This window comes from Uloborus diversus, chromosome 6, assembly GCF_026930045.1.
Source record: "Uloborus diversus isolate 005 chromosome 6, Udiv.v.3.1, whole genome shotgun sequence".
Taxonomy (NCBI): Eukaryota; Metazoa; Arthropoda; class Arachnida; order Araneae; family Uloboridae; genus Uloborus; species Uloborus diversus.
The window spans coordinates 135,342,155-135,368,810 of record NC_072736.1 but is presented as its reverse complement, the minus strand read 5'-3'; the positions used below and the strand labels follow the sequence as shown (position 1 = coordinate 135,368,810).

The 26,656-nt window shown below is 31.4% G+C and overlaps 1 protein-coding gene across 1 annotated transcript; it reads right to left on the bottom strand.

The window, feature by feature from the left end:
• Nucleotides 1-1,253: 1,253 nt before the first annotated feature.
• On the bottom strand, nucleotides 1,254-26,656 carry LOC129224996 (uncharacterized). The gene is made up of 10 exons (XM_054859544.1): nucleotides 26,596-26,656; nucleotides 22,576-22,790; nucleotides 20,997-21,082; nucleotides 19,465-19,534; nucleotides 17,710-17,792; nucleotides 17,557-17,630; nucleotides 10,020-10,135; nucleotides 6,405-6,515; nucleotides 2,537-2,656; nucleotides 1,254-1,259 (listed from the first exon to the last, which is right to left on the bottom strand). The coding sequence occupies exons 2-10, from the start codon at nucleotides 22,762-22,764 to the stop codon at nucleotides 1,254-1,256; spliced, it is 855 nt and encodes a 284-aa protein (XP_054715519.1). The 5' UTR covers nucleotides 22,765-22,790; nucleotides 26,596-26,656.

Here is a 26,656-nt window from a genome sequence, read left to right as displayed (position 1 = left end):
TTGAGTTATCGGACTTTGAGTTATTATGAATTGACTGCATCATATATAATTGTATCCATTCAGCTTTGTGTTTTTTTAAATTACATGAGTAGGGAACTCATGTGTGAAAAACAAATATTTTTCTTTTAAATTTCCAAACTCATTTCAGGGAGAACCAGACCCCATGGACCCTCTCCTTAGTTGCATCACTGACAGGCAGGGTAGAGTCCTTTTTTTTAATGTAAAAATTAAAGACTTATGAAAAATACAGTTAAGGACCGAAAACCTCAGTCCTTAACTGCAGATGAGTAAATTAGCAAATAAGTCAATGAAAAAATTTACAAAGTTAATCGTTGTTTAAATAGGAACATTTGCAATGAAGAAGAAATCATTGGAAAAAAGGGATATTTTGTGTAAAATATGATACATTTTAGGAAACTTTTAATCCGTGTTCATAAATGAAAGAAAAATATACTAACACAAAGCTAAACATAATGGGAGGGGGGACAGTGGGAATAATGCAAATAGTTGTCAATAGTATTTTTTAAATACTATTAACAAAATATACTGATATTAGTTATCTTGCAAGAATTATTTGCAAAAAGTATATTCTCAACATATAACATGCAATTTCAATTCAGTCCCCACTAGTTGAAATTTGGAATGAGAAAGATTTTGTAATTAATGTTTTTTTTTCTCTTTATTTTATGAACTAAAACAAAGTTTTAAACTTCATATGTTAGAAGCCTAAGCCTTTTTTTTCTGTCACACATTTTTATCTTTAGAAGAATTGTTTTATATACATACAAGTTTACACATGCACTAAATTTGAGAAAATTATGCATCTGTCCCAACATCTTCATTCTATCATAATATCACAAATATTTATGTCTAGTGCTTAAATATTTAACAGGTTACATAACAAATCCCCCAAAATTATGCAGCTAAAAAATCCTTTAGTTTTTAGAATATGCCACAAAATACATGTGCAAGAATAAGATAACATAGCCACTCATTAAAAATGAAAAAACATGGACAAGCCAAACATTTTAATTACTGTTTGTAAACCATTGAATAAATTATGAACAACTATAAATTAAAGAATTAATTAATTTTAATTTTTTCGACTGAAACTGTTTATAAAAGCCTAGAATGAAACTAGAGAATATATCAAATAACTCTACTCTTAGCGCTTTTCAGCACATCAATTAAAATATTTTGTTGAAGAGGTATGTTAGACACTTACACATTTGCTATAAAGAGTGACATTGTCTTCACACCTAAAAATAGAAATATGAATAAAATTAAAATGATTAACTTAGCTTAAAATTGTTAGATTTACAAAAAACAAATTGATTTCATTTAAAAAGAATGATTTGGGACAAATATATTAGAGGCAGTTTAAAAAGAGTAACGTGGTAAGGCATAAAATTAAAACTTCAGCACAAATAGAGTGACTCAGATTTTCAAATCTCAAGCAAAAGCATTAGCAATTTATTTATATAATTTTGAAGGAATATTTCTTAAAATAAAGAGAAAAAAAAGAGTCAATGATTAAAAAAAATAAAAAGTTCACTTAAAAATTAAGTTTAATAAATGCCTGAAACAACACATTGTCAATTCCTTAGTGGTATACAGAAAAATAGTCTGCTGTAAAAATGAGAGCCCAACTAGTATTAGTACCGGAAGAAGCTTAACGAGCATCTCACGTAACATTTAAGAGAAAAATGTCCGAACATACAAGCTCTACAGTAAAACCATCTTTAAAAAAAAACTATTTTTTGATACCTGATGAATACAATTTGAATAAAATAGTGCAAAAAATAAAAGTTATTTGTATTTACCAGTTTGATGTAACTAAGCAAGCTCCAAAAGTAAGGCACTCATCTAAAGGTAATAGGTAATCTATTAATGATGCGAAAATCATTCCAAATAAATAAATGAAAGCAACTAGATGCAATTCATTATTAATAATGCATGAAGAAATATGTAAAAAAAAATAATTACCATCATCGAATGCTGCATTTTCTGACAGAAAAATATTTTCATATTTCCGTTTGAAATGCTGAAGAAAATTGACAAGCATTATTTTATAAACAAATTTATTAAATAGGCAAAACATTATTAAAAATAATTAAAAATTTAAATATCTTAATCAATAAATTTCGGCTCTTGTTCCATTTCACCATGTTTGTTTTGTTAATTTGCTATTTTTACCATTTAAGCTATCTGTTCATTCTCATTGCTTTTACCAGATGTCTTTACACCCAAAAGAGCACTGATTTGCACTGAAAAAGGGATTCTCTGAAACCCCAAAACACGTGTATTGAGTAATCTGCTAATTTTGTGCTTTAAAACAATGTTGATTTCATTTTTTTTACCTTACTCATTAGTTCAATCTAGATTAATTGCTTAAATATTTAACACAAATGTTTATTTTCAAGTCTAACAAATTTATGGTTAAAATCTAAATCTTAAAATTCAGATTGAACAGGAACAAAAAAAGTGAAGCACGGAATAAAACTCTAACTAAATCCTAGAAAGATAAAAACCTTACTTTGTACATAATGTAAAGATGATACAATCCCAGAACAATTCCCCTGTCTCCACAGATTAGGGATAAATTCTTCATTAGCTTTTTATGACTGTTTTGAGGTGGAATGTTTACTTCGTGGGGCTGAAAAAGAAAGGAAATATTTAAAATTTTATAAATCTGATGCAGTTTGCTACTAAAATATATAAAAGCAATAGTAATATGCTGTACAAGGGTGGAACCAGCTTTTAATTTCAAAGGAGTTATTACTAAAATAAAATCACACAAATAGGAAAGGTGGGGGAGCATAACATTTTGACACATACAGGGTTTGTATAAAAAGTAACTGGAATGAGTTTGTGACGCCCAGGCAAAACGTTTGTAAACCGGTTGTTGGTGCTTTAGTGGTGGTGGGGGATGGAGGGAAGGGGAGCCGACCTGAGTCAGTTGCCTCCAAATGCTTGGAGGGTTAGCATCGTGCGAGAGAGCAGTGTGTGTTTAGTGATCTCGACGCAGTGAAAAATCGAGCGTACCATCGAGCAATGTGTTAACATCAAATTTTGTGTCAAACTCAAGAAAACGCCAACGGAAACTCTTCAAATGATTAATGAGGTTTATGGTGAGGAAGCTTTATCCAGAACTCAAGTCTTCCTGTGGCACGAGAAAACCGAGATGACGTCCACGACAAACAGCGCACTGTACGTCCATCAACCAGTAACACGGATCCAAATCTGCAAAAAGTGCGTGATGTGTTGAACACTGACCGTCATCTGAGCAATCGCAGAAGAGGTCGGGATCGATAAGATGACCGTTCACGACATTGTTAAGAACGATCTGGGCATTAGGAAGATCTATGCAAAGCTGGTGCCAAAACACCTGACGAACGAGCAAAAGGAGCATTGTGTGCCGAATATGGCACCACCGGACTTCTTCCGATTCCCCAAGGTCAACAGAGTACTAAAGGGGATCTGGTTCGGGACTCTGGAAGCTGTTCAACTCGCCACGACAAGGGCTCTAGAAGCTTTATGGGTTGTCGACTTCCAGGGGGCGTTCAGGGACTGGAAAATTCGGTACCAAAGGGTTATCGACTTCCATGGGGACTACTTCGAAGATTTATAGAGAAAAAGTGTAGAAATTTTGCCAATAAATATGTTTTCTAAGCTCAGTCCAGTTACTTTTTATACAAACCCTGCAGTATGTCTGGGACTGTCAATCGATATTTTATCGAAATTGAAGCCTCTAAAAAGCAGTTGTAGGTCATATTTTGTAGCTTTAGGAGGATTTATGACCACCATAACTCACCCACAAGATCAGTACTAGATGCTGAACGATCAGAAAGCTTCAAAGAAAGAAATTTGATGCCATAATTTGTTGATGATGACTTATACAGATATGCTTAATTTCAATTTGAGTTTGAGTTATTCAAAACATTGGATAATTCAAATAGCTTTTTTGGCTTTAGCTGCTTTAGTAAAATCTATATAAAATAAAACAAAGAATATACAGTGAAGCATCATTTATACGTTTCTCTTTAAAACAGTTTTAACAATTATACGTTTCTTAAATTGATCCCTGAAGAGTCTAATACATATTAACATATTCCTATTATAAGTGTTTTCATTTATACGCTTTTTTCATGCAGTACCTCCAAAAACATATAAACGGTGCTTTGCGGTATGTTCATAATGTGTGTTTCCTATACAAATCCAGTTTTCGTCGGATCTTGACCAAATTTGGCAAGGAGGTACTTCGGCATCCGAGAAAGAATGTAGGGGGGTTTTCGACCACCAAAAAAGAACCGAACCATTTAAATTTTAATTTTAGGACCCGAAAATGGCATTAAATAGCTCTTTCTATCAGAAATAATTATCCAATTTTCTTGATTCAAGTCCCATTCAAGAGTCCACGAAAAATACCCTTAATGTTGATTTACTTCCTTTGAATATATAAAAAAAAAAAAAACAAGGCTGTAAAATCACAGGAAAAAAATTTAAAAGCATTTTGAAGCCTAATGGAACCGTCGTATTTGGAATCTTAAATTTATTGCTTGCTAACGCGCTGCATTTAAGTTAACGTGAATAAAATCATTTTTGATCTGTTGCCGTTTTTTTTTCTTGACTGTGAAAAAATAAAATTCTTAAAAATTTTCCTTTTTAATTATTTTTTGGCTATTTTTTGAACTGCCAGCAGATGATAATCTGCTTTAAAGTTTTAATGTAATTATGGAGGGTTGCGTTTAATTTATTCAGGACTTTAAGATTTGACGTTACCAAAATTTAAGAATCATTATTTTGATGGGAGATTCAACAGTATTTTTTTTCCTATTATTTAAGCCTAATTGTTGAACATGCATCACTTGACAAAACTTTTATTTTAGAGTTAGATTGTGCAAAACTGGGCAATGCAGCTAGTCAAGAAGATGGAGGGGGGGGGGGGTTGATGCAATATCTAAAACAAAATTTTTAGTAAATGATTCAGATTTAAGAAAAATAAAATAACAGTTTAAAAAACTAAAAAAACACGCTTTCGTAGCAAAATGAACTAAAAAAATGAAAAATAATCTTTGGATGATAGTAGTTGACCAATCATTTAATTTTAATGTAATACAAAAAAGGGTGGGGTGCTGTCTATTTACATTTTTGCTTAGACAACAAATGGAAGAAATTCAAAACAACTGAGAAGAAGCATCCCACGCTTTTTTGTATTACATTAAAATTAAGTGATTGGTCATCTACTATCATCCAAAGATTATTTTTCATTTTTTAGTTCATTTTGCTACGAAAGCGTGTTTTTTTAGTTTTTTAAACTGTTATTTTATTTTTCTGTTTTTTAGTCTTACGTTGGAGAATCAGGTGAGGAAACTATTCATAAAACGAGTGCGAGGTAATATCTTAAAGTTAAGACAAGGGCACCCCGATGGGAAGCTACTGTGAGTCATCGATGTATGTTTGTGGAAATCATATTTATATTTGAAAATTTGAGATTCATTTGAATAAAAGTTTTGTTCAACAATGGTCTGATCAGCAATGAATTTCCAATTGAAGGCTCACCTAAATTTTGGCATGAAATTAGTTAAAAACAATTATATTTCATGTTCTAATTACCTTGGAACATTGGAACAAATTTCGTCTGATGCAGAAAAATGAAAGGTTTTTGTAGATATTTTTAAATAATTTTTGCGAGCATTTTTAATGTATTTTTTAAATTTTTCCTTTTTTATTGTTGGATTTATGCCAAATTATTGATTAAAATTGGAGGAAACTAACAATTAAAAGAGTTAATTAATTAATTTAATTATAGAATATTGCATTGTCATCGGGTCTGAGGTGGCATCCCAAATTTCAAAAGAATCCGATCGCAGGAAGTGGGCGAAATTTGAGCTGCAAGATTCCGTTACAAGATACATACATACATACAGGTGAAGCTCAATAAAAGCGTGGTAAAAAAAAGCAAGACTTTATGGCTAAATAGTTATGTAAGTGAAACTGAAACTCATTACATTCTAAAGCACTAGTTCATGTTGGTATTATGAGGGAGCCTTCCTAGCTATCAAATGCTTTTGAGAACTATCAAACCTATGTAGTTTTTTAGGAAAAGTTGAAAGAAGTTTCGATAATGACTTGAGGAATCAAAGGAGCAAATATGAAAATGTGAATGTTGACATCTTGAATACAAATTATGTTTTTGTGATTAAGTTCAGGATGAAAAGTCATTTGAGAGATTTTTCTTGGATGATTTTTCATTCTAAAGCTCACGCTTCAATGCACTGAAAAAGAGGTTCCTTGAAGACCGGAACACGTGTCTGAAGTAATCTGCAAAACTTTGTTATATTTAATTTTACTTTTGAAGCACAAAGGTATTTATACAATTCATAAGTACTTTCTGATCATACTTTATCAATGGCAGTAGCAGTAGATACAAAACTTTTCACTTCAGGACTTATGGCATTTTGCTTCAGCTTTTCAATAATATCACTTGACTGTTTTTCAATTTCTTTATCACCCTAGAAACATAAAATTATAGTATGTAAAGACTCATATTTTGGTCCTGATATTTAAGAATGCTTACAAAAAAAAAAAAAAAAAAACTTAATAAAGTAATAAAATTTAATGATGAATTTTTTCATAAAATTTTGCTAAAATACTTAATGGAAATAAAAAGATTTTTTTTTTAAATAAAAATACACAATAAGCACTTGATATGGGAAAGCAAGTCCATTACTAAGAGTAAAAATATAGTGCATTTTTAATACAAGTGAAAAAACATGAAAATGTGGGAAAAAGCATTTTTGAGCAATATACATTTAGAACTGTACTATTAATAAAAAAGGATAAGATATTTTGTTAAGACTTATAAATATTATTTTCAGAAAAAATTTAAATTGCTGAGTGTTTTGTTATGAACCTGAAAGCAAATCCTGAAAACAGTAGCACAAAGTTTACCATTGTCCTTTAGCATTGATACTTTACTCTTAAAATTTAAAAAATAAGGTAAAATTTTAAGAAATTAAAAGCGAAATTTGTAAAAGTTGTGGATAAAATGTTGAAAAAACAAACAAATTTTAAAGAATGGTAAATGCACCAAAAAGGAAGCAAACAGTTACCTTTAATCTCGCCTGCCAAAACTTTAATGTAATACTAAATGAAATTAAAAGAATAGTTTATGAAATATTTTAATAAATTATTTTTTTAAAAATACAAATTTTTAAAATTTAGAAATGCAACAAAAAATGGAGCAGGCAAGTACCACTAATACGGTCAGCCAAAATTTTTTGATCTACCAACCACTTGGGAAAGAAGATAAATAAAATAAGATAAATAAATACCTTTGTGCTGAACAGTAAAGTAAAAAAAACAACGTTAAAAAAAGCACAAATTTGCCAATTACAGCAGACACGTGTTTCGGCGTTACAGGGAATGCCTTTTTCAATGCAAAAAGTAATGAGCTTATGGATGAAAAGACATCCGACAAAAGCCAAAAGCAGATAAGCATGCAGCTTAAAAGATAAAAATAGCGGATTAGCCAAACCCCAATGAGAAAATTATAAACTGACCAGGAACCAATAGAAATGCAAGCAAAGGTCAAGAGCTTTCTCTTAAAATCCAGAAAGAAAGAATTCAATTGGACAAAGATTAAGCTGAAGCTTAAACAAAAAGAAAATTTTGGTAACCGTGAACCACAAGAAAGGAAAAGCTGAATGGAAGAAAAAAACACCATGAAATAAAATAAACAGAAAACAAAAATATTCAAAAAAAGGAAAAATAAAGATAAATAGAAGAATTTATCTTCTATTTATCTTTATTTTTCCTTCTATTTATCTTATTTTGGCTAAGTGGATAAATTAATCCACTTAGCCCCATTCTTAGTGATATTTACATGCATTATTTTGAGGTTAAGCTGTTCCAAAAACTGCAGTTTCAATTTTATGTTCGGTATGTTGATGATTGTTTTGTTCTAATGAACCAGAATCAGTTTGAGAGTGATGAGGTTTTATCTATTTTAAACTCCATTGATCCTCATATTCAGTTTTTTTGTGAGAAAGAACGGAATAATTGCATTTCATTTCTTGATGTACTTGTTTCGCGTACTGAAATTGGTTTTGAAACTACTGTTTATCGCAAACCTTTTGCTGTTTCTTTACCTCCTCATAGATTATCGTCTCATCCTCCAAATCAAAAATATTCTGCTTTCAATTCTTTTGTTTATCACGCAATTCATATTTGTTCTTCGTCGGAACTTCTTAAAGTGGAACTTAATTATCTTAAAGCTGTGGCAATTGATAGAGACTATCCGCCAACTTTGATTGATTCCATTTATAAAAAACTTTCAAATAAATCCCAAACTAATGTTCTTAACCGAACCTTCATCAGAAAGAATTTGGTTGTTTTGCCATTCTTTCCATCTGTAAGCTATCAGGTTGCTAAGATTCTAAAACGTTTCCAATTCCAGGTGGTGTTCTCTCCTATTACAAAACTTTCATTCTCTTCTCTTAAAGATCCTATTCACCCTCTTAATTGTTGTGGAATTTATAGAATTAATTGTAGTTGTAAACTTGCCTATATTGGACAGACTCGGCGTGCTTTAAAAATTCGCTTGAAAGAGCATCAAAATTATGTGAAAAAATAACAATTAAATAAGCCTAGTATTGCTCAACATTGTTGGGATTCGAATCACTCTTTTGATTTTAACTCTTATCAGATTATTCAAAAATGCCCCAATTCATCAGATCTTGACTTTTGGGAATCTTTTCACATTTTGAGGAACAGTTCTAACTTAGTTAATGATCTTAAAGCAGTTCCATATTTTTCCAACATTTGGCTCCCATATCTTTAATACTGTCCTTTCCCCTATCCCTCTTTTTTTGCCCAATTCATTTTTATCTATCTTCCTTTGTTTATTTTTACCTTTTTGTCTTGATTGACATTCCCCCCCCCCCTTTCTCCTATTTATCTTTATTTTTCCTTTTTTCGAATATTTTTATTTTCTGTTTATTTTATTTCGTGATGTTTTTTTCTTCCATTCAGATTTTCCATTCTTACAGTTCACGGTTACCAAAATTTTCTTTTTGTTTAAGCTTCGGCTTAATCTTTGTCCGATTGAATTCTTTCTTTCTGCGTTTTCCGTACCTAAGAGAAAGCTCTTGGCCTTTGCTTGCATTCCTATTGGTTCCTGATCGGTTTAGAATTTTCTCATTGGTGTTTGGCTAATTTGCTGTTTTTATCTTTTAAGCTGCATGCTTATCTGCTCTTGGCTTTTGTCGGATGTCTTTTCATCCATAAGCTCATTACTTTTTGCATTGAAAAAGGCGTTCCCTGTAACGCCGAAACACGTGTCTGCTGTAATTGGCAAATTTGTGCTTTTTTAACGTTGTTTTTCTTACTTCACTTGGGAAAGAGTTCATTCCACTTAAAATTTGAATTTTAGCTCTTGTAGCCTGATTGGCAAAGCGAAAAAAATACAAAAATAAAAGACAAGTAAAAAATGTGGCTAATAGAAGATTGGTGGAGATTTTCACCATTGGTTTTAGTAAGAAAATATATGATGACAATTATAAAAACTGATTGCCTAATATATTAATTTTTAAACAGTTAACACTACATAACTACAATAATTTAGATAAAGATGCAATCTCTTTTCTAAGTATAAGAAATGTGTGTCCTATGTTCAGCTATGGAAAAGAAACAAAACATATATGAGGCTGTGAGAAGCAAAGAGGAGTAAGGGTAAAAACTAAAAATTTGGAGATAACCAGTACAAATGGTAGTTGAACCTCTCCTCTTTCTTGGAGCAAGAGACAGTACTAGTAGCCCTGGTAGATGCTGCTATACAGCATGATTTAGAGAAAAATTCAATAAAAGCCCATCTAGGACGCTTTAAACGCGTTTTACTCAAAACTTGAAAATGTCCATTTACATTAATTCTGCTTCTCACTGCCTCAGATATAAAAGTGTTTTTAAAGTTTCATATTTTATCATTTCTGTGGTTACTTATAATTTTAAACACTTACTTTGTAATTCTCAATAACGCTAAGCACATCTTGAATGTCTTCTAACACAGATTGGGTTTTGATGCAGTGAGCTGCGTCAGTTTCATCTTCACAAGATTCTTTTGATGCAACATAACCTGGAAAAAAATTAATATTTTAAAACATTTACCAACAGTATATGTAACAAAAGCACATTTGATCATTCAAAAAATGAGCAAAAATCATTATAATGTGGGAAGGCATAGACTTCATATAGGTTACTGAACTAATGATATTTATTCACATTGATGGTTTACAGATATCTTTATGAACAATGCTTGCGTTTGTTTATTGACCGGTAGCTTACCGGTCTGTTGATCACATAACAAATAATGACGTCAGCGCATGCTAAAGCATTGGAGCTAAACGAACGCAAGCTAACAAAAAAAAAAAAAAAACCTTCGTGCTGAAAAGTAAAATAAAAAATAACAACATCAAAAACCACAAATTGCAGATTAATGCACACACGTGTTTCGGCGTTACAAGGAAAGCTTTTTTCAATGCAAAAAAAAAAAAAAATAAATAAAGAAGAAGCTTATGGATGGAAGTCTTTTTGTTCATAAGCTTATTCTGATTGGCCTCTGGCTATAATTTTTTTTAGTCTCAAGCAGTAGACAGAGTATCTACTCAAAAACAATTTTCAACTTCCCTGACTTTTCCAGGTTTTCTATACACCAAACAAAATTTTTCCAGGTGTTTTTTAAAGACTAGTTTAGCTACTTTCGCTATTTTTTTAATGGTTGGCTGTGCTTATGTACACGTTACGCTTAATAGTTTGAACTATTACATCCATCCATCCCTAAAACAGGCTTTGTTTTTTAGGAAACTTTGAGAACTTGTAAGAAATCACTTCATTAAATTGTTAACATCAAATACATCTCTTCACACAGAAAAGGGGCCATTGGTTTACCAGCTTGGAATCTTATTAAAAAACCTTGAAATTTCGATGCCACCAAAATAAAGAAACTCAACTTTGCTTCTAAAATTTCTCTGCACTTCAACATCGATTTTACTGTGTCACAGGTATTTATATTCGGTTCAACATTTGCAACCTCTGCATTTTGAACAAAGACTTTTAAGTGTGGCAAAAGTCCAAAGCCCTTTGTGCAACAGCTGAGCTCTCTGCCCCTTGAATCAAAGAAAATTTCAGTGGAAAAACATACTCTTTTTGTTGACATTTTTAGTTTGTTTAGCTCTGATTCATGAGGAATTGTTTCAAAGCATACAAAACATAAATTAACAAATAGATCTCTACAGAGATAAAGAACTACACAAACACCTAAGTAATACTGAAATTGATCAATAATCTATGTGATCAGGGGTTCTCCAACGGTGGGTGGCGACACACAAGGGGGTCAAGGAATGTATTTAAGGGGTCCCGAGGTGTGGAAGAAAAGCTTAAAGAAAATTAATTTATTACTGTGTTTTTCATACCGCATGCAATGATAGAACATGAAGGAGCACAAGGTCAATAACTGTGTAAACTACTTCAACATTACAAAATTAGTAAGGTCTACTACTGTCTCTTATTCTAAAATAATTCAAGAGACAAAAATTCATGTTTATTTTACAAGTATGAAAATATAAATTATTTAGGTATAACTTTTAGTGAAAATTTAAAATGGAAATGCCATACTGATAAACTTGTGAATAAGTTAAGAGGTAGAATACATTGGCTCTATCTATTGAGAAATATAGTTGGGAAAAAGTTTCTTAGATGTTTATTTTACGCTTGGATTAACTCAATAATTACGTATGGTATTTGTGCATGGGGAGGCGATTATGAAACAAATCTTACCAATTTAAATAGAACTTATGCAAAAATTTTGAAAATAATTTATGGAGCTAAACAAGAACTTAATAAAAACGATACTATTTTACAAAAGTCAGAGAAAATCTATAATATCAGAGAAATATATGCACAGAGAATATTGTATTTTTTGCATAACAACAATAACTGGTTTGAAATTAATGAAAAACAATATAATACTCGAATTTCAGGTAAACAATATAAAGTTATAAAACCAAATAAAACGATTACTAAAAAACAATTCTTTTGCTTGGCACCGCGGCTGTTTAATGAACTAACGGAAGATGTTAGGAATGAGAAGAACTTTAAAAAATATAAAAAAGGGGTCAATGAATATATACAAAATAATGACATTGTATCAACAATTAACTTTTAGCTGATAAAATATACTGACTTGCTAACCGGGGGGGATTTTGTATTGTAATTTTTATACTATTGAATGTTTCAATGCGAGTTATTGTGTTTTTTTTTTCTCTGGAGTCAAACAGTCCAATAATTTTTCTGTGTAAAATTTTTACTACTTGTGTAAAATTAATTTGTAAATATTTCTGTTAATGCATATTTGTGTTTGTACTCCATACTAAATCAATTAAAAAACACTGCGGACAGTGCCTTTGGCGCTCTTTAGTGTTAAATTTAATACGAACTCGTGTTGAACTATAGTCAAGATTTTCGTAATGTTTTGTTATGAAGTTTGTAATTTATGTTTTATAATTTGTACTTTCCTTTTTTTAATTTTGCTTACTGTTATGTATGTGTATTTTGTTTGTTAATAAATTTTATCTTATCTTATCTTATCTAAGTTACTTGTGTTCAAAACTTATCCATTTGTGTAATTTTTAGTTATTATCTATGGTTTAGACAGAGTTAAAACTTTATTTATTTATTTATTTATTCATTTTTGGGGGGGGGGGGGGGTCACCAAAATACCAAGTCTAAAAAGGAAGTTGCAATGTCTAAAGGTTTGAGAACCCCAGATCTATAAACTAGTTTACCCCATAACCTTAATTACTATGAATAACTCATCTATAACTGGTACGGGAAAACTAAAGTTTTTCATTTGTAGTTGCAGAAGCAACCTAGCTATCATTGTTAGGGGGCGTAAACTTCTCCACCCCTAATTTAAACTGGAATGTGCAACACTAGAGAACAAAAGGTAGGGTTGAAGAACTGGTTTAAGGAAAGAAATATTTTCTTTTAGTAATTTCAAGTTGCATGAATTTCTGACCATATTTGACTGCAAAAAAAGAAAACAAATCTTTTGAAACTGGTAATAATTTTTTTTTAAATCCAGGTTTTCTGCATACCAAAGTAAATTTCCCTGACTTTTCCCCGACATTACCAGCACGAAAATTTTCCCTGACATTTCCAGGTTTTCCAGGTGGGTACACCCTGATTAGATTATGGTAATATAAATACTAACTGCTTAATTCTAGAACACTAAAACACTAGTGATGAGCATAATCGAGAACTTTGTATAATCAAGATCTCAGGAATCAAGTACTTCTGATAATCGAGTGATTGACAATTGAGATCTTTTGAAATCCAGAATTCGAACCATAGATACTCGAGATCTTTTGAAATCGAGATTTTGAGTGATTGCAATCGAAATCTTTCAAAATCAAGAAAGTTCTCTATTTTGAAACTCTCAAACGATTTACAATCTAGAGCTTTCGAATCCCGATCTCCAGCAATTGATTTCTTGCTTATTTTGAATCGAGATCTCGACCTGTGATAATTGAGAACTCGAGATGTAACAATCGAGAACTCGTGATTTGATGATTGAGAACTTGAGATGTGTTTATCAAGAACTCAAGATACGATAATCGAGAACTTGAAATCTGATAATCGAGAATTTGTGATGATCGAGTCCTCAAAAATGATCTGGAATAATCAAGTGATTTTCCAGATCATTTGTTATGAGAACTCGATTACGCCCAACACTCCAATCTAAATGCATAACCATATAATAAAACATTACATTGCTGAGATAAGACAAGTTACCATCTATTTTCATAAAACATTATTATGCAAACCCATTAAAAAAGAAATAACATTAGTTCAACATACATCACTATCAAAAATAAATGATTATTCAAAAATCTTGAAATTTTTTTCTGTTAGGATCAAAAATACCAAAAAATAAATAAATAAATAAATAAAAAATAATGTACAAACATTGTTGGAAATAGCATGGTATTTAATTACCAATTTATCTTTCAATCGTTTTAACCCAGTGCGAGTAAATGGGTAGTTAAGGTTTTGATTTTTGCATTAGTAACTGGTTAGCTTTTAAATTTTATTTATAAATCATGGTTTCGAAACTATTTTGCAATAAATTATCCTTAAATACCTTTTAAGCACACAAAAATTTAATACAGAATTTTATAAAATAATATTGTTTTAAAGAGCATTACTTTGACTACATAAATATTACTTTTCGTTTGAAAGGTATTTTGATATTGAGCAAATAATATTTATATACAAATAAATTATTTATCTTACTAGTTTCTTCCTTTTTTAAGCAGTCAAGTAAATCCTTCAAATCTTGTACGCAGCTTAAAATATTATTATGCTGTAAAATGTGTGATGCCTAAGGGAAAAACAGAAAATACTTATAATTTTCATCTATTTATTAAACAATTGTATCTTATTTAAAACAACGTAATTTCTAATAATGTAAAATAAAGTGTCTTCAAGGAAATTCAATTTAAAAGGTAAAATGTATGTAAATGAAAAGAAACACACACACACATATTTGGATTTTCATTTGATGTAGAACAAAATTATCAAGACATGCACTCTTTTCTATAACACTGAATAAGAAATCTAAGCATCTTAAAACTAAGTTAAAGGAATTGTTTTCAAAGAATGTTTTTAAAAGCTGGGACATTTTTATAGATCTTTAGATTAAAACTCAGCAATAACAGCATAGATTAATTTCAGAATGAAATTTGTTGTGTAAAAATGGTAGTCATATCAGTTTACAACATTCTGAAGTGATTATTCATTTTTTAACAAAATAATAAATTTATAATCCGTATTTCTCTAAAGCATGAATATTTCTTAGAACACCTTTTTCTTTTTTGATCTTTAAAAAGTCAGCACATGGTCAACATTTTACCAACTTTTATCAACTTTAATCAACATTTTATCAACTTTTTTTGGTCATAAACATATTCCTCAAAGTGTCTACTTTAAGCTTTGTCCTAACTAGTCCAAACACTGCTCCTAGTACTAAATACCCATTTAGTTGCAGCCAGTATCAATATCAAAGGTAAGTAAGACACCTGCTTTTGGTACAGTTCAAGACAAGTGCCCAAAATTCAGGTCAAAAAAAAACATGTTATTAAAAATTGGAACAGGTACTGACAATTCGGGATTGTGTAGGCAGGGAAATTTGGAATTTATGATCACTTTATCAAAAGCAAAAATACAGTAAGTATAGAAAGTAATGAAAAGGCTGGAAATAACATTAACATTGTTCAAAACAAAGGGAAACTAGTATATTGTGGCCATCACGAAACTTTCTTCTATATCCTCCTTATAATTCTGATCCCTCCCCATGCTTAATGAGGAAGCAATTTTCCCAACAAAAACAAAATTACACATGCCAAAACTTGACGACCATCCCAATTCCTGATTTATCTCCAAAGCAAAGAATGAAAATTGAAAATTATTTTAAAAGCCTTGCTTAAAATAATTACAAACATTTATTTGTTAACAAATACAAGATGGCAACAGTTAAAAATTTTAAATTATTGAGATAATATTTCCGATCATTTCCATGCAATTGAAACCATGAGATATACGCAGACTACAGTCTGTTACGATTTCTCTTTCTTATTGTTGCAATTATAAAGCTATTTTTATTCACACAAATTAAAAAAAACTCCGCCCCCCCCCATGGAACGATTGGCGCCAAAATTGAACCAACGCCTGTTTACATATGGATTCATATTTATTCCAAATTTCATCCAGAATGTAGCATTACTTCTTGAGATATGACACTAACAATGAAAAAAAAAAGAATGTTCGATTGCGTCAACCCCTTTTCAGCTGCTGACGCCTAAATACAATCATTTCTTATACCCTCTAAGGGCTACTTGTCGATAAATTTTTGTTTGATTACATTCATTATTTCTTGAGATATAGCATTCACAATTAACAACAAAAAACGTTCTATAGCTCAACCCCCATTTGAGCTATTGACACCAAAATTGAATCAGGACCTGTACTTGTTAGGGGCAACATATGGACCGAATTTTGTTTGGTTCTGCCAGTTACTTCCTGGGGAATAGTAGTCACCCAAAACTCAAAAAACGTCCCATTGCTCCACCCCCCTTGGAGAAATTCGCGCCAAAAACCAATGGGCACAAGTTCACATAGGTTCACGAGTACCAAATTTCGTTCGATTTCATGCGGTAGTTAATAATGTAGAGCGGCCACAAAAAACTAGTCACACACATATGTGACACACACACACAGACAGACAGAAATACATTTTCCAAAAATGGTTGAAATGGACTCAGCACACCTCAAAACATTCGAATCTGTCAAAATTCGAGATTCGAAAATTTGCACGAATCCAATACTATCTTCTATATATTAGATATAGAAGAAAGTAAAAATGTTAAATAGGAAAAAAAGTAAATTGGGATTCCATTGTACTATATATACATACTACAGTGAAACCTCAATAAGTAGTTGACCGGTTAAGTGGTCACTCCGTTTAATTTGTCGTTTTTCTTTGGTCCCGACAAGGTCTCATTCATAGTAATGTAAAATGATCCTCCTTTACTGGTCACCAAATTTAATATTACCCTGTTAACTAGTCACTCAAAATTTGATTTCTAAAATTCCTTTTCCTTATCGGATCTTAGAAAATAGTGTCGGACTTAGTTGAAAAGCTGTTTGATATTCTTTTTTTCTTGAAATCTCGATTCTCGGTTCTGGCCATTCAAAGCATACTTCTTGCTGTGACTCTGCCAAGTGCCGAGAATTGAATCTAACTCCTTCCAGCAAGACAGACAAAATCTAATACCTGGAGAAAGTTGGTCAGTATTTAACTTAACATCCATTCACAAGGAACAAAAAACACAAAATTTAAAGCTTGATGTATGTTAGAAGAGATAGTTCTTTTCTGTACGCAACAACTTCATCAGCCAACATTGAAGGATTGTATTAATGTACCGTAACTACATTAAAATAAGTTGTTGTTATTAAGTAATGTATAAGTGAGAGAAAATAAAACAAAGTAACTATCATTAGTATTTTCCCCCCTTTTTAAAATTTCCACTAATTTGTAGACATTCATTACATAAGCTATTGTTTTTCTCACAGAATTCTACTGCTATTTACGAATATTTGTCAGGCTTTTTTTTCTTCCTTAATTTCCCACTCCACATAAGTGGTCAAAATTTTTTGGTCCTTTGAGTGACGACTTAACGAGGTTTTACTGTATATGTACCATATATACACATTACAGCAGCAAGCTGCATTCTTTATTTAAATTTAAATTTTTTAAAAATTGAAATAAAAGTAGTTAATTACAAACATAAGTATTATAGCATTGAAATGATTGAAGTTTTTCAAATAAATAATTTATGGCTCAAATTGTAACAAAATATTTCCTGAGGAAATTGTCAAACCATACTCTGGGGAGTTTGCAAATACTAATTCGGAAAATATTGAGAAATGTATGATTACATTTGAAAGAAACAAAAAAGATGCTTACTTTTAGCAAGCAATTTAAAATAGGTTCTGCAAGGGAAATCAGCTTCCTACACCAAGAGGAGAAAAACTTTTACAAATGAATAATTATTTCAAAAATACAAAAAATAAGCAAATAGTAAAAAATACTTTTTGTCAGAAGTAAAATAGGCAAGACAAGTAGGACGAATGAATCCTCGAGCTTCTGTATCAAATAGTAGAAAATAAATTGCCTAGGAAAAAATACAAATTTAAGAGATCATGATATTTTCCAAACTGTATAAAATATATTAAATTAAGCTTAAAAAAATTTAGAGATTAAAAACTAAAAATCTGATGTTATTATGACAGGTCAATGAAAATATTCGTTCTGTTTTCCATTTTATTTATTTATTTATTTATTTTCACAAGGGATGCCTGGAGTTTCAATTAGCATCTGGAAGATATAGCTGATACTACACTTCAGTTGATATTTTATGCAGGGGTGCCCATCCCCCCAAGAAAAAGGGCACCCCCCTTAATATTGCAAAAACCCAACAAAAAAGAGAAAATAACCCCTCAAAACACCCCCCTCCCCTAAAAATTTCAATGGCACGGACTGCATCATGACCCCTCCCCCTCCAGGTGGGCACCCATTTTATAAATTAAAATAAAGAGTGAATCTTACAAATGTGATGCCTCAAAAAGTTTTCGCTCGGGATAAACCTAAAGCAAACTAATTAAATTTAGATTATATTTTTTAATGCACAAAGGAAAATTATTTCTTTTTATAAAAAAAAATATTTGTGAGTATTTTTTAGTTTACACTTTTTAAGCTTTAATCCCTAGCTTTTTTGAAAATCTCTACATAGTATAAAATGAAGTTTCCAAAAAGCGTCTGTTTGTTTAAACGCACAAAGCTCAAGAACTACAAGGCCGATTTTGCTGAAACTTCCACAGTATCTTTCTTTTAGTTTCGGAAAGGTCTGTAGACCAATTCAAAAAAAAATTTGACGAGTAGTTTTTTTTTTTTTTAATTCCAATTTAGGCCCAATTTTCATATAAATTCCCAAATATGGGGGTGAAAAAATTCTTGCACATATTAATATTACATATTGTTGGAAAGGGTAGAACTTTCCAAGTTCCATGCAATTTGTTTCAATGCTGTAACTTAATTGTGGCGGGAGTTATTTGCGTTTTCAGCTCGAATTTTTTTAGGCTTAGCTGAAATTTAGACACTACTTCCTTCATTAAATCTATCAATAAAAAGTGAAGGAATTGTCCTAGTTTTCTTTTTGACACCATTGGAAAAACCGACATTTTTTACTCCAGATCTATCTCGACCTATGGTCGAAAAACTAAGCTTCTATCTCCGAAGGAAAAAAATTTATAAGACTTTTTAATTTAAGTTCAAAAAATCACATCTAAATTCAAGTTGTTAGCTATTTTCTTTCGCATTTTAATTTCTTAAACTCTTTTTATTTTGTATTTCCATGGTTACGCTTCTTAAATCCATCTTTCTTGATTTAATGTCTTAAAAGTATTTTAATATCTGTCACTATTGTTTGGAAGAGAAATTTTACATGATTTTTTTTTTTTTTTTTTTGATTTATTTAAGCCTGATTGTTGAATATACAGCACTTGACACAATTTTATTTTCAAGGTGGAACAGGCAAAGCCGGGCAATGCAGCTAATCTTGAATAAGCTCTGAAATCAAACAAACTGCAAATTAAGTAAAAATTAATTGATTGAAAAATTAAGGTTTAGAGAGATTCAAATTTTCTTCTCTTCAACTACAGTTGAAAATTAAAATGTTCTCATCATCAAGATAATTGATAAATAGTTCAAATCTAATGTTATTATAGTGTTTTATGCAATTTTTTTTTCAAATAAAGGATTTGAAATGTAATTTTCAAAATACTTACAGCAACATGAATATCATGAGCTATGTCAGGCATTAAAAGTTGTGCAGTTTCCAGGGACACAGTTTTATGACTAAACATTCAAAAGAGGAAGAAAAAAATGTACATAAATAAACAAACAAAAAACTCTTTAAATAACAACTCCGTTAACCATAACTTTTAGCTTACAAAATTTTAAACGCAATAAACAAAAGTGTGATAGTAGTACATCATAGTATAAAACTTATGGGCTACAGGAGAAAAAAAGCTTAAGTCAATCAATTGATTTTTCATGGTGGCACATTTTTATTTATAAAACAAAAGAAAATAATTTCTTTCAAACAATCAACGATATCTCAATGATTTGCTTTAAAAATCAGTTATGTGCATGAAGGAAACTAGTTTGTACAATAAATACTTTTGCAACACCGTACTTTTAGTTAAATTCAGAATTTTTTTTACAGATATGAAATGCATTCATGTATAGTTATATTCAAAATTTGACTAGCTTACTAAGAACAAGAGAAAACTAAAGACGACATGAAATATATGGCATGGTGGTCGAAATACAAAGTGCATGAATTATACATCAAAATGATCATGAGTATTTTTTGAAGTAAAAAATGGCAACATCTAACTTGGGTTGAAGTGCTTTGGTAATGATATTGCAAACATGTTCATTGTTCAAATACCAAAAAAAAAAAAAGAAAGAGTACACTGAATAAATGCAAGGATGTTACGAATATTCAGTAGTGCAGTAAAGGTTTGCAGCATGTCAGAGTACTAAAGCAGTAGAAATAGTAGAATTTAAAAAAAGAAAAAAAGATATATTATTTAAATGAAATTTGCATACCGGTGAAGTAATATTTCATAGTACTTAAAAAACAAAGAAATTTTTAAGTCTACTGTCTTGTGTTCTTCGTTTACTCTGTTAGGCTACCATGACATAATAAAAAACCTAAACCCTTGTCAACAAACGACAGCTGTTTTCTAAGAGGGGGGGGGGGGGGGAATCTGAAGAAACTCAAAGTCAAAAAAGAAGCACACAGCAAAAATATTAGCTAACAAATTAATGGTGGTTAAAAACTAATGAAGGATAACAAACAAAATGGCAAAAATGCATCATTATTATTAATAATTTCTTAGAAAAATGCTTAAAAGCATTACACGTCTAATGTTGTCAAAACTAGCTTAGAATTCACTATTGGGAGAGGCAGGAATTAACAACTTTAAAACAATAGTTCATTAGTCATGAAATATTATTTAATAAAACCGACATTTTATCAAGAAAGAGGATAAGAAAAGAGGAGGAGATAATAGCCTGGAAATAAATCCAAATGTTATCTATTTATTTCATAAAATTTATTGATGTTGACTATTATTTGCAGTGTAAAACACAATTAAAAATTTTTCCTGATAAAATTTTAAAATATTTTAAACTGAGTACTGGAATAATTATTTTTTTTTTTTTTATTTACAACTTTATATTGAAAGAAGTAAATAATTTCAATTAATTTTCTATTACAAGAATAAAAACAAGTATTTGAAACATTTACTTGCTAAGGCCTTGATAATCCGCAGAAAGAATTTTTGTTGACAGGAAATTCAAATCCACTTCTGGCTTTTGCAGAGGTATTGTAAACTGAAAGTACAAAGTAAACTATTATTTAACATGGTAAAATATATTCTATAAAAAAAGATATTTTAAGCATTTTTTTTTAGTACTCGGGGGAAGGGAAACAAATGCATTCAAACCCAGATATAGGGAGGAAACAGTACTTAATACTATATCATTCCGGGCAGGTGCAATTATTATTGTTCTTTTTTTTTTTTGGTAACAAGAAAAGTTAATGATATTTTTGGCAACAAAATATTTACAGACTTTCATTTTGATAATAAATATTCATGTGGATACTGACACTTTTCACATTAGAGTCCCCTGTACCTACCACTATTTATGGCTTAACCATTTGGATGGGACTCTAAAGAAAGTTCTGATTTTTTTGAACCAGACCAGAAACAGAGCAATCCCTGGTGCAGCACCCCCAGAGATATTATTTCACTTCGAGGACATTGTGACCACGAGCATATTTAACGTCCCCACAGTCACCATTAATGAAGACGGTGGATCTTCGACCAGCAAGGATCGAACTCGGGACCCTACTGTCACATGTCCAATGCCTAACCAATCGGGCCACCACGGCCTCTGTGGATACAGACACTAAAGCTGTGGTTTTGTCTCATGAGCACAGTGAACTGAGCTCAATTAAGATGATGAAGTTGATGTCTTACTTAATTAAAATTTAAGAATATTTATGTGCACTATTTACACAATTTAGTTTACTTATAAATTCATATTATTGAGTGGACAAAGGTCCAAAGGCCTCTTGTCTTTTCAGTTCGTTGTCACGCTCACTTGGTCCTTGTCATTCTCTCTTGTCCCTTGCCAGGGTTTTTGGAGTAGTTTTCACCCCCTTGTTGGTTGCATGCAGTGGTTAAGACATTTTCCAAATCTTTTAGATTGGCTTAAATAATACATCTGTTCCCAGGGACAGATTTAGCAAGCTGCAACTGAACAACATGCTAATCCATTGTTTTAGAAATATAAAAAGGTATTCGGCGATGATTGATCAAACATAATAAAAAATAAATAAGTACAACATTTTGAACCAAAATTCCGAACATTTCAATAAAAACCTTAACATTGACACAAAATTCACATAGATTTAATTTCCCAATTTTTATTGCACACTTTTTTATTTATAACTTTCATTGCAGATATCCAATATTTTATTGCATTCATGCATCTGCAAACATTTTGCAAAATTTCCTGCGAACCGCCCGTGAATTTCAGTCTCTTTTTTTCCTATGACAAACTTGCAACCCTACTCATAGATAACATTCTCATTAAAATGTCATTGAAGTTGCATTCACGCAGACAAGTTCTAACATAATATTAAATGCAAAGGCAAAATCTCTAAAATTGAATTTTTAAAACAATTTTTCGTGAATCCTGAAAATGTTCAAAGAGTGGAGATGTTGTATTCATGTTTTGAGGTCTAAAACTATCACATACAGATAACACGTTACACCTAACATTAAGTCCATATAAAAGCAATAAAAATTAAATGCTACCAAGGGATTAGGCCCATGTATTTCAGAATTTTCGGCAATCAATATAAAATCTTCCTTTGGAGAAGGCCATGTTTCAAAACCTCCAAATGCACTTTTGCTTGAAAACCTTATCTCTTCTGATTGAGCAGCACCCTCGTTACCTGCATCATCTTTGAAATATGCAAGTACTTCACTTGGACTCCAGAGCATTGCATTGAACTTTTGGTCAGTCAAATCTAGAGTAGGATTACTAAGATTAATATTCAGGAGAAAATACATCTGAAATTTGACATGTACAGGAAAAAGAAACTTTTTTTCAGCACATTTTTCATTTTTTGTAGACAACCATAAAGTCTTTTTTTAAGAAAAAATGTTTGTAAAAATAAATGCTCATTTTGGAACACAGCATTTTTTAATATTTTTCCATGTTTAAACAATTTTTTGTTAATAGATTTGTATTAAATTGAACAGTATACAGTTTGGACCATTCAAGGGCATATATAAGGGAAAGGCTGAGGGGGCCCGGGCCCCCTCCAAAATCTGGAAAAAATATTTAAATAAAGATAGTTATTTTTGTTTTTAGTTGCTCACAAACAATTTCCAAACTTTTAGCCACAAAAAAAAAAAAAAAAAAAAGAAGAAGAAGGAATAAATAAATAAATAAATATGATAGTGATAATTATTATAATACGTTAGATCAGAGGTTTCCGAGCTGGGTGCCGCTGGAATAGGTGTCCATAGTAACAATAATGTGTATATAAAACTAGATTTGTATGCTGTGAGAAAATTCAAATTCTTCAAAGGCTGCCACGAATCGTTAAAGTTTGGGAATTCTGCGTTAGATGGCAACAGGCAATGGTGTTCAGAAGGGGTCAGGGGATCTGTACCCCATACTCAAGAAAAGAACGTGTCTTGGGAAAGCGAAGTTATTTTTACAAAAAGAAAAGCAAATAATGTTAGGGAAAAATCTCAATTCTTTCAAAATAAATCTTTAAATTAAAATGTTTTTAACAGATGCAGTTTATTGCTTAGGAAAGTAAATTCAACTTTCTTTCCACCCCCCCCCCCCAATTTTTTTCTTCCTTGTCTTTCTAAAAAGAGGGGTTTTCAAAATATTTCTCTCTTTAACTCTCGTCCCCAGCAAGAAATTTAAAATAAGTTTTAGTTGTTGGGTTGGACTAATAATGGAAATGGATGTTCTAAAAATGCATATATTTAGCCGTTTTTCGTTCATTTCTGGAGGAGGATTCCCGAACCAATCCCTATTCACTAACTATGGTTACTACCAAAAATAATCTGAAATTGTGACTTAAGATTTCAAATTTGAGAAGTTGCGGAGGGATCTCTAAAACCACTCCTTACCTCTAGACGTCTCCAAAGATGACCTGAAATTGCGTTTCACCGTTCAGGGGAGGATTCTCGAACTATTCCTTTCCAAAGATTGCCTAATGTTTTGAAAAAAACCTGAATTACTTTTGAAAAGAACCTTAAAATAAAATTTTTAAAAGTTACTGACTATTGAACAGGTAATTACGTCCAACACCTCCTATTTCTTTACCTTTTATGCCCCATTTTTTTTCTTTTTCCTAAGTCTTCAAAGTGCTACACTTCGTAAGCCTTCTCCACCCCACCCACTGAAACCACTAAAGAGCTTCTCAAACCTCGCTTTCAGGGCTTCAATGTCGAAAAATTTCCTGGGGACAGTTACCAAACGCCTTGCCTGCTAAAAGAATCGAAAATCGTTTAAGATTACTTTTATGGAGTTTCAATTTTGAAAAATGGCCGAACCCCAAACATTACCAAATATGGTCCAAACTCGCGCTTTTAAGACTTCAATTATGAAAAAATTTCGGACGAGGGTCCGTCTGCTCTCGTATGAAATCTGAAAATGAAAAATTTACAATTTTGAAAAATTTAAGGTGGAGAACGTTTAAATCCCTCCACCTAGTATAATTAAATATCTCTTCCTTTTTCAGGACTTTAATTTCAAAATAGTTTCTGGGGAGAGCTCCAGAACTGCCCTGCTCATAAAATTATTGAAGTCAGTCTGAAACTGCATTTTTAGAACTTCAATTTGGAAAAATGGGCTGAGGGGTGATGGATTTCGCTCTATTTTTTAAAAAAATCAATCCGGGGCAACTTCAAAAAGTCCCATTCCTTTCATTACACTAACTTTAACAAAGATAGCCTATAACGCCGTTTTTAAGACTTCAATTTCTAAAAATTTCCGCAGAACGGCCCCCGAATTCTTCCTCCCCGTAGCATCACCAGAGACCGTCTAAAACTGCGTTTTTAGAACTGCAATTCCAAAAAAATTCTGGGGGAGGACCACCGATCTATTCTACCACCAGAAGCGAGAATTTTTTTAAGAATGGCTCCCAAAAACTATTTTTTGGTTGTGCCACTGTATGACTGAAGTCCTTTCCTGAATCGAAAAAATGAGAAGCTCAGGGCACTGTTGCTCCCCCCCCCCCTTAAAAAAATTAAATTACAAAAAAAAAAAAAGTGTGTGGGGGGGGGGGAGTAATCTTGGTTGCTTGGGCCCCTCCAAAATAAAAACATATATACGCCACTGGGACTATTATAGGGGTAAGTTGAACCGTGGGACAAGTATCAATTATGTTAATACTATTAATATTTTTTATTTTATTTTATGACCAACAGATAGCAAATATGGTCCTACAAATCCTATAATGAATCACATGGTAGTTATATTGAACAAATTTCATTCCAGAAAGTGTTATTTCAGTAGTCCTGAGTAATTTTCGGAAAACTAACTTTATTTTTTTTAATGGTTTTCAATTAGGTTGCGGAAAAAATTGAACTTCTTTCTGAAAGTAAGTTCTTTTAGTTCACAATAATTGGCAATTTTTTCATTTTTTGTCAAAAAGAAAAAAAATATGACATCACTTTTACAGACCAAAAACGTGGGGTAGATTGGTCACGTTGGCAGGACCAACCTACTCCACATAACTTAAAAACTTTTTTTTCTCTTAAATCTCAAAAATTAAAGCCATTCTAAGTATTTGTATATTATGCATTCATTTCATTTCATGTTACACATGTTTCAAAATAATAATGATAAAACTTAGGGCAAAAAAAGCAAAGATATATTTTATAATTAATTAAAAATTACGGTAATATATAGTTAAGAAATGGTCTAAAACATTTTGAGGGGTGTTTAAAAATATCTAAAATCATTGGGTATGTTTACAAAAACTTTGTATATATACGTGATCTTTCTACATCACAAAACTTAAGAAGCGTTTTGGAACGCATCCCTCGCGTTCCAAGACTTGACTGTCAGATACTTGAAATACAAATCTGACAAGCAGCAATAGGCTCTGGGCCCAGCTAAGGTGGTCCTAGTCAGTTTATTAGTCCCCAATGAAAATCAGTGGCTCCCTTAAAGCTATCCACCCCCTTGCTCATTACCGCCTCTTCAGATAAGCTGTTCTAAGTGTCACAACCCTACTAAAGAAGTAATTTTTCCTAATTTCTAAGTTAGCCTGAGATTTGAAAAGCTTAAAACAATAACCCCTCGTCCTGCTTTCCGTGCAAAAATTTAACTCGTTAACCTCTTTCATTTTGATGAATTTAAACAACTGAATCATGTCCCTCTGACTCTCCTTTGCTCCAGGATATACATATCAAATCCAGGCTATGCATATAAATCAAATATAAACAGAAGTATATTCAGAAAAATAAGTGTAAGGTAAAATAAATTACCGACACTTTCAGCTTAAAAGAAATTTTTGTTCAAGCAGCTTATTTGCACTTAAATGTAATTTACACTGAAATAACTAGTGGCAATAAATCATTATTGTTGCTATTTTATTTTTCTGCACTAAAGACCACTACTCTATTTTTAAAAATATTTATTACACACATTACTCTTCCACTTTGTTGACTTGAACTGTGGAAATGTTAAGCAACATACTTGTGTGTTTACCAACAAAATAATTGACCAATTTGACACATCAAATAGAGTATTTACATAATAAATTCAATAAAATAAGAAGATTTATACAACGCACACACCAGGATTTCTGTTTTACCAGCTAGTCCACTCATATGCCAACTATCGACGGATCACTCATGG